Genomic DNA, 9,860 nt, shown 5'->3' on the forward strand with positions numbered 1-9,860 from the left:
ATAAGATTCATCGCATGTTCTCTGAACTTTTGGGACATACAGGGGTTACATGGAATCCAAATACCAACAAAGTTAATGCTGCAGAGGAAGTTTGGCAACACTTTTATACGGTACATGTATTTATTAAAGAATATTGTCGTCATTATTTTTTTCTTATCAAATTTATTTTTTTTATGTTCAACACTTTGACAATGTGACTTCTTTTCCAATGGCAGATTAATAGGTCGGATTACAAGATGTTCAAGAGGGAAGGATGTAAGCACTACCACACTCTTGGGGAGATATTTAGTGGGACTACAGCTACTGGAGGATTATGCAAAGCCTCCACTCAGCTTCCAAACACATCAGAGGAAGAAAGGCAACTAGAAGATGATTTTTTGAATAGGGGAGTGCATGTACATGCAGAGAATGATGATGAAGTCGATGTGGTTTCTGATATTCGTTGACGTAACGAAATTGGTACATCAGGTGAACGACGACGTAAGGAACCTAAGATTAGTAAAAGTGATAAACTTGAGGCATGCATGGCACAATGGTCATCTACAGTTAGTATGAGGAATGAAGAAACTGAACTTAGAACACTTTATCTAAAAGAAAAGCTTGCAAAGATTCAAGGAAAATCAAGTAATCAGTCAGATGTTGAAGTTAACAGTCCGGATCCTTATTCAAATGTCATTTGCATGGACATCTTAAACGATATTGAAGGGTTGTCTAATGAGGTTTATATGAAAGCAATACAGGCTTTTAATGATCCTAATTTCAGGGTGTCATTTGTGAAGATGCCAGAAGCAAGGAGAGGACCTATCTTGGAACTACTTTGATGTGACTGTTGTTTTAATTTTTCTAGTAACGTGTTGTTCTAATTTGTGATGTTGAAATACTACGTTGATGTTGAATGTTGAATGTTCTAATTTGTGATGTTGAATGTTGAAATACTACGTTAACGTGTTGTTTTAATTTGTGATGTTGAATGTGTGACTATTGTTGAAATACTACATTAATGACTATGGTTATATTTTGTTCACAGTATGGCCAGTGAATCAAGTGATGATGATTTGTTAAATATGGATGATTCGGAAGGAAATTTTGGACATTTCATGATGCTTCATTGCTTTGCTGCACACAAAGGAAGTACCATTGGTAGGATGCCTTGTAGAACATTATTGCTTACGGGAAAAATGTACGTGCTCGAAATTTTGAATGGACATCCGGAAGTGTGTTATCGTAATTTTCGTATGCAGAAACACGTTTTTATGAATTTTTGTGATACTTTAAAAGAAAAAGGGTTGCTGTATGATGGGAAAAAAGTGAGTGTTAAGGAGGGTGTTGCTATGTTTTTGATGATTGTATGGCACACGACACGATACAGTATAATTGGTGATAGGTTTCAGCATTCCAATAACACAATACACAAATGGTTTAAACGAGTTGTCAGGGATGTTTGTTCATTTGGCATTGAACTAATACGTCCGACAAATCAAGACATTGTGCATGAGCGAATTTTGCAGAAATATCCTTTCTTTAAAAATTGTATAGGTGCAATAGATAGAATACATGTTGCTGCTTGGGCTCCTGCATCGAGACAAACATCTTTTCGAGGAAGGAAAACTAATGTAACACAAAATGTGATGTTGACATGTGATTTTGATATGAAATTCACATTTGTGTATTCTGGTTGGGAAGGTACTGCTAATGATTCACGAGTATTTGTTGACACTATCACAAGGAGCTCAAACAATTTTCCAATGCCATGAGGAGGTATATTCTTATACTTCAAATAATTATTGCGAATTTATTTACAGTCACACTATGTAAGCCTTTTTTTTTCATTTTGCAGATCAATTTTACCTTGTTGATTTTGGATATCCAAATATGCTTGGATTTCTTGCCCCTTATCGAGGTCAAAGATATCATCTGCGTGACTATGTTGGACGGGGAAGATTACGTGGGAAGGAAGAATTGTTCAACTATAGACACTCATCGTGCCGTAATATTATTGAACGTTGCATTGAAGTTTTAAAGGCAAGATTTCCTATTTTGAAGTTGATTACCAACTATCAACTTAGTAGGCAAAGACAAATTCCTACTGAATGTTGCGCAATAAACAACTTTATTCGTCAGGAGCACGCTTTAGATAAGTTGTTCGTACAGTATTCGGAGGAGAATATGGTGTTTCAAGATATCCCGGAGTCAAGTCAAGATCAAGAAGTCATAAATTTTGATGCTAATCAAACAGCTCAAATGGGACAAGTTAGGGATCAAATTGCTACACAAATGTGGAATGACTATTCAAGACGTCGTATATGATTTCGTGGATGTAGTTTATATTTTGTTAGTGTCTACTTGTTTTGTAATGACACATAAACTTCCAAAAATATCTATTGAATTATTCGTATTCAGGATTTTGAATTATTCTAGTGCTTTCTCATGATTTGAACTGTGTTAAATGTTGTCTTCTGGTAAACAAGTGAATTATTTTGAAAGAGTGCATATTCGGGAAAGCTTAAAGTAAATTGTTGGGCTAAAATTGAAGTTGGTTACTAGTTTAAAATGGAAATAAAATTCAACGGCTAACATGAATTAATTACATAAAGTTCAACTAATACTATATTTAATATTATATTAGCATTAAACTATTCACATTTGTTGAATAATCAGATTTTTTGAATAAAATATTATTAAAAAAAATTTCTCAAAATTTCAAAGTAAACGCGTTTTTCAGTTTTATGTTTTCAGAAACAGTTTTCCAAAATGACAAAGAGAACGTATTTTCAGCAATTTCAAAACAGGCACTCAAAACACAAAACTCAAAATGATTTCAAAACTCAAAACACAAAACCGAAACACAAAGAGAACAGGTCCTAAAATTTCCTATTCATGAGATACAACAGCAATTTTCTTCTCAACGGAGTTAAAGTTTAAAATGGCATAAAATACTTTACACTTGTGCAAATGTAAGAAGAGGAGGAAGGCGATGGACATGAGATGTGAGAACTGTATCTATCCCTCTACAAGCCATCAGAAATTTGTCTCAATCACCCTAAGGATAACATCACATGACTTCAAAATTTTGAATTTTGTAGCAGTAGGACCAATTCTTCTTATTCGAACATTCTTTTGATTAGGTTTCATCCCATCGACGACTGTATGTCTAGATTTTCCATCTCTTGTCACTGAATTCCTAGAATAGGAGAATCCTTGTAAGCCCTTGTTTGGGTTCCATTTTTTCAAACTGTAATGAAATAAATAGTAATTTTTTGAATAATGTGTGGTAAAAAAAGAGAATTTGTTTTATGTTACGTGTAATATTATTTTATTGGAAAGTGTATGATTTATAGAAAGATAGAGAAAAATAAATTTTTAATTTCATTAAAATAACATAGGACTTGATGAAAACTTATTACCAGGGGGAAGACTTGTGAGAAAGAGCCAAAGGGAAGCTGATATCGGGATAATCAATGTCATTTTCATAGAGTGAAGAGGAGAAACCTCAGTCATTAATTGTAAATACAGAATCTATTCAATACTCATCCTTAAGAAATTGGAATATTACTTCAAACATTATGCCATTGAACCAAATTTGCAAGGTAAGATATTCTACTACGCACATGAACTTTATTTATGCTAATTAAAACCTGTAAATACTTGGTAGGTGTAGTATTATTACTGGAAAGAAGAAAAGTACAACGATTAGCTTCTAGAAAAGCAAGTCCTAATACAAAGAATTTTAAAATACGCTATCTAATAAATCTTCAATCTGATGTAAAAGGAAATAATTTAAAAAAAAAGCGGGGGTGGGCGTGGGGGAGAGGATGTCTGTTTTATCTCTCATCTTTGAACATAAACTGTCACTAAACAATATCCATATCGAAATTATTAGCAACATCACTCATGACGGTGGAGGGTAAAGTGACAGACAAATAAGAGCCTAACATAGGGAGGGAGAAAAATGTTTTTTTTTTTTTGGACAGAGACGGATCGATTAAAGAGGAGTGCTTTGAGTGGAGGATGAGAAATCGAGAGACTTTTCGAAGAAATGGAGCTAGCCGTAGCCAGCAAGTTTTCAATTGGGAAATCAGTAAACAAAGACATGCTTTTATTTGTAGAAATTGGGACCTTCCACTACTAAAAAACAGCTTTTCACCCACGGAAAATTACCAACGGATACAACCCGTTAGTAATTAGAAACGGATTATCCGTTGGTAAAAACTATTCACTTTCAGCTATGATAATCAGCAAAGGATTTTCCGTTGGTAACGATGATGTCTCTTTACCAACGGATATTCCGTATCTCATGTAACTGTTTAACATTTGGATCTTTCATCTACGGAATATCCGTAGGTGACGTATCGAATATTACCAACGGATTGCATCCGTTGGTAATTAAAAATGGATTATCCGTTGGTAAAAGTAATTTACTTTCAACAATCCGTTGGTAATTAAAAACGGATTATCCGTTGGTAAAATAATTTACTTTCAACTACGATAATCAGCAACGAATTTTCCATTAGTAACTATGATATATCTTTACCAACGGATATTCCATGCCTCATGTAATCATTTAATATTTGGATCTTTCACATACGGATATTCTATTGGTAATTAGAAACGGATTATCCGTTGGTAAAAGTAATTCACTTATTCCACATCGAAAGTTCACAACAAAGTCTTCGGAGTTGCCATCTATAAATTAATTGTGCGGTCCAATAAGTGGTTAAATAATATTTTGGCCTTTCAATTCGGTTAGTTAAAAGTTAAAAAAAAAGAAAAAGAATTATTAAATAAATAATAATAACAATAATAAAAAAATAAATAATTTTTGTTTTCCACCATACCTCACACATATGCGACTATTTACAATATTGATTTTTACCAATTATAATGATAGACATTTATTAACGAAAAATCGGTTGGTATTGGTTATAATTTTTACCGATAAAAATTTCGTTGGTAAAAGATTCACACTTTACTGATGGAAATTTCGTTGGTAAAATATTTACTCTTTACCTATGGTAGGATCCGTTGGTAACTATCAGCGACTCTTAAATTAGCAATAGATTTACGGTTGCAAATATTCCGTTGGTAAAGAGTAATAGCAACGAATATCAAGATTTCTGGAACGAAAAATTCGTACCTGAAGCCATGTTGTTTAGTAGTGTTCTTCTTTGTCATCTTCATCCTCCTCCCCAAAGTTTATATCAGAGTAAGATGTGTTGAAAATTTAGTGTAGTGGATGAAACCGGGATTCATTCATACCGTATATGCAATTTATGTATTAGATTTATGCATAACATATATGCAACATACCATATTTACGCACACCATATATATAAATTACTGTATATGTATATTAACGTATTTACAGCTTACCATATATGCATCATACCGTATTTGTAACAATTTACTGTATATGCAACAGCATAACGTATTTTCATCAGCATACCGTATATGCAACAGATTATCGTATTTGCAATGCCGATTTTGCATATACCGTATATGTAGTGAACACGATAAAATATAGCAAATTTAAATTGTAATAGAATAAACAAATTAATTTGATCGAATTAAACTTTTTGGCCAAATAACGCAGATTAATTTTTAATAAACATAAATAGAACAACAACAAAATAAACTGTAAATTATATGAAGCATATGAATAAATTGCAGAAATATTAAATAACAGATAAAAATTTATCCCGAGACTTGTGTAAGCATAGTTTCTTTAAAACAGATTTACCTCTTCACTGTTAGTGCTTAAGATTTAATCCGAACATCTGTTTCTCAGGATACAACAGTAAAACAGTAGAATATGAGCACTGCAGAAACTATTCCGACGAACTAAGTTAATATTCGAACAATATCACCACCACAACGTTGGATAGAAACTATATATGCAGACAGGATAATACTGTATATGTAGATAGAGAGATTTGTGTGTGTGTGTGTGTGTTTTTTTTTTTTTTTTTTGATTGCTAGAAATTGAGACTTAATATAAGATAAATCTGCCATTAACTCTATGACTATAAACATTGGAGTCACTTCAATTTCTACTAAAGTTTTAGCAGTTTTAGACACTCAAAAGTCAGTTGGAGAAAGTTAAAAAATTGCAAAACGTGGACACTCCAAACGAGCCAATTTTTGCTCTATTCGGTCTGACATTCGTGTACGCAAGTATCACCCGCCCACAAGTTCAAGGTCCGAATGTTATTTCAGTCCATGATTTGCACCCTCTGCATGCGCACGTGGAGAGAGTATCTATGTTATATATGATCATATCCTTCCAAAGTGTAGTCATATATAAAGTGGTTCATGTTTTCTTAATTTCCTATGTAGGACAAATCATATTTTCCCACATAAATCATCTTCCAATGGTCAACTTTGAGCTCCAAATTCTCATTTATTCGAGCTTCCACGAAAATAAATGTAATTGATTTGACCACATGCATTATTTACACCAAATTTCAAGTCAAGTAAATTGATTTGATTATATGATTAAAGGTATTGATTTGACCACTTTTCAAGATAATGCACTATTTTATGCATTGACCGTCCATATCATCTAGCCATTTCCTTTCACTTTTCTATAAATTGTCCAAGAATTTACACTACAAATAGGAGATAAACCCAACACTAAACTGGCTGTTATGAACTATTTGCACACACTCTCTCTCATCACTTTGTCTATCCGTGTTTATTCTTTCCCTTATCCTTTTCATATTAAAAGCCTGTTTGGTATCCATTTTTTTTGAAAATGCATTTTTCTCTCTCTTCTTTTCAACCATGCATTCTTTATTAAAATAATATTACACGTAAATCAAAAACTTTTTCTTATTTTTCAACCACACATTTCCCATCAATTTACTATTCAAAAATGTATTTTTACATAAAAATATCTACCAAACACCCTCTAAATATAGTTGTACACTTACATAATTACACATAGATACTCAAGCTCATACGTGGTTCAATGATCTCTCTCCAACATTTACTTCTTCTATCATTTTAAATTATCCAATGAAAATTAAGTGTTATTACATTATTAGAGATGGCAATGGGGTGAGGCATCCCCACCTCATCTAACTAGGGCGGGGCGGGGCGGGGCAACTTTTTGTCTCATTTAATTTTTTTATTTTTTTCACATTTTCAAAAATTCGAGTTATGTCATTATAAGAGAATAAAATATAAATTCAAAATGAGTTTTTAATCGATGAGTTGTCTAAAAAAAAAAAAATATTTTTAATCTTTTCCCCCCTCCCCCCTTCACGGGGTTGGTTCTGGGGGGGCATCCTCGTCCCACCCCTCGCGACGGGCCACCCTTCCTTGTCCCGTCCCGCCAACCCATTCAGGGTGGGATTTCTTGTCCCATTTGGGGAGGGACGGGGCGAGTTTTTTTGCCATCACTATACATTATTACGTGAGTAATCATATATATGATAGCTTCATGGCCATGTTAAGTTATGGTCCATAATATGTATAAGACTTGTAAAGACAGATTAGACTATAGTAGTGTCACACATGAAAATTTGGTACCTTCTAAGTTAGGTTCAATTTTCGTGTCCCTATACAAGGACAAAATTTTCTCACGCACACCCAATGAGATTTTTATCTCACATTTTTTTTTCTTTTTCAAAAAATTAATGTTTCGAGACAGTCGATACGGAGATATATGTCATCGTGGAATATTTAAAATAATTTTCATAAAGTTATGTCAAATTTTATTTATTTTATGTTGAATTCATTTTAAGATTTCTTTATGTCAAACGTATTTTATGGATAAACTAGTTTGCCCCTTTAGGTTTCAAACGTGGTGGGGAAAGCGAAATAATGCATGGGATGTACATGGATGATATAATGGTCGTTTCTCACGGATTCTATCAATGGGAACGTTATTTACAATTAAATGAAAGGTTCTGGATGTTTGGTGTACAAGAATGTTGATATATTAGTAACATATTACAAAAAAATAATAATAATAATAATAATAATAATAATAATAATAATAATATTTATTATTATTATTAAAGATAAGAAATTTTCCCTTACTTTTAATTATTCCTGGATTGAATTAATAGTATAGTGCAATGTCAATTTATCTTTTAATGCCAATTCATCAAAATCGTTAATCCATTATAAATATCACATCAAGTAAGAATTAATTTTTGAACTATTCTAATCCTACTATAATTTAATTATTTAAATAATACATTACTTTTCGTTTTTCAATATGCATTTATGTATTTAACCATATGAACAATATTATCTTGAATTATTTTGTCAATTATTTAATCACCATCAATATACATTTGACAAATTCATTTCATTTGTGTGCTTTCAACACATGAAACCCAATTACAAATTGTAATAAATACTACAAAATTCTTATTCATTTATGAATTCCCTATTATTAATTCTCAATTAATTAACACTAACATTTATCTAATTAATATCACTTCATTTATGTATTTTAGTATTATTAATTATAATTATAATTCAAAATATATTAAATATCACATCAAATGAGAATTATGTTTTAAACGATTCTAGCTCTACTAGTATTCACTTATTTCAATAATATTTTACTTTTCATTTTTCAAAATGAATTTAATTTTACTTAATTGTTTAACCATTAACGTCTATACAAAGGATTACGTATGAGAAATATTGAAAGCAGGGCTAGTGACTGGAGTGAAGTCGTAACAAGGCTAGATCCTACGTCTTGATCCCTCCCCACTATTTAATCACCATTAATGTATACATTTGACAAATTCATTTCACTTGTATGCTTTCACCACATGAAACCCTATTACAAACTGTAATAATATTACAAAATTCTAGTTCATATATAAATTCTCAATTAATTAATATTCATATTTATTTAATTAATTTAATTAGAATTCACATTCAAGAATACATTTCATTATTCGTGTCCATTATGCTAATTAGCATCCGGTTTTACTTAATTGGAAATTAAATTATATTCATTTAGTATAAATAAAACTATTTAGTTATTATTAATGTATATTTGACGAATTCATTTTACTTGTATGCTTTCAGAACATGATATCTAATTACAAGCTGTAATAAATACTACAAAATCCTTGTTATTGCATATTATTAATTCTCAATTAATTAACATTCATATTTATTTTCAAATATTACTTTTACAACACTTATAAAATATTTCAGAATAATGTGCGTCCCATGTTCAACTCTGACTAATTGTTGCAAATGGGATAAGAAGTGACCAAGTAATTCCACGTGGCCCAAATTAGAAATGGGCTCAAATGGATCCATGTGTAACCCACGATTACGATTTTGTTTTCATTTTCGAGGGTGAGAACAGAGATATTGTCTTCAATTGTACATTCTTGATAATTATATTCGCATCATATTTTGTGCTAACTGCAATATATTTTAATTATAATAAATATCTTTTTACTTCAACTTTTTTCGTCGAATTTTTATCTTCAACATTCTATGATGACAAATTTTGTCAAAAAATCGGCTAGGAACCCTCATATTTGAAATAAGTAAAAAAAGATAATAAATACAAAATTTGATAAAATATTTCAATTGTTTCTGTTGACACACAAAAAGTTCAGCCCAAATCGGATAGCCCAAGGAATGAAATATAATTGGAAGATCCCCAAAAATCAAATAGCCCAAAGAACGAACCAATCAGGCAATGCAGGATAAAGGCCCAAATAAGGAAGCCCATGAACGCGGTAAAACCATCGCCCAAGGTTGCAAGTCGCCCAAGATTTGAGCGAATGAATTGTCATGCAGTCGCCCAGAGCTGTGACCCTGCTCTCGTCCCAACATTCGAGTCGCCCAGCATCTTAACAAATATAAGATATTAT

The 9,860-nt window shown here is 31.9% G+C and overlaps 2 protein-coding genes across 2 annotated transcripts; both read left to right on the forward strand.

The window, feature by feature from the left end:
* Nucleotides 1-875, forward strand: LOC111402653. The gene is made up of 2 exons (XM_023031025.1): nucleotides 1-110; nucleotides 216-875. The coding sequence occupies exons 1-2, from the start codon at nucleotides 15-17 to the stop codon at nucleotides 444-446; spliced, it is 327 nt and encodes a 108-aa protein (XP_022886793.1). The 5' UTR covers nucleotides 1-14; the 3' UTR covers nucleotides 447-875.
* Nucleotides 876-1,028: 153 nt separating this feature from the next.
* On the forward strand, nucleotides 1,029-2,307 carry LOC111400340. The gene is made up of 2 exons (XM_023027754.1): nucleotides 1,029-1,683; nucleotides 1,838-2,307. The coding sequence occupies exons 1-2, from the start codon at nucleotides 1,029-1,031 to the stop codon at nucleotides 2,305-2,307; spliced, it is 1,125 nt and encodes a 374-aa protein (XP_022883522.1).
* Nucleotides 2,308-9,860: the final 7,553 nt, after the last annotated feature.

The sequence above is a fragment of the Olea europaea genome, chromosome 10 (assembly GCF_002742605.1).
Source record: "Olea europaea var. sylvestris chromosome 10, O_europaea_v1, whole genome shotgun sequence".
Taxonomy (NCBI): domain Eukaryota; kingdom Viridiplantae; phylum Streptophyta; class Magnoliopsida; order Lamiales; family Oleaceae; genus Olea; species Olea europaea.

Excerpts from the sequence above, each read along its gene's own strand:
- LOC111402653 (XM_023031025.1), top strand. The coding sequence starts at position 15 with ATGTTCTCTGAACTTTTGGGACATACAGGGGTTACATGGAATCCAAAT. Across the intron at positions 111-215 it reads TTTGGCAACACTTTTATACG|ATTAATAGGTCGGATTACAA; the intron begins GTACATGTATTT and ends TTCCAATGGCAG.
- LOC111400340 (XM_023027754.1), top strand. The coding sequence starts at position 1,029 with ATGGCCAGTGAATCAAGTGATGATGATTTGTTAAATATGGATGATTCG. Across the intron at positions 1,684-1,837 it reads TGTGTATTCTGGTTGGGAAG|ATCAATTTTACCTTGTTGAT; the intron begins GTACTGCTAATG and ends TTCATTTTGCAG.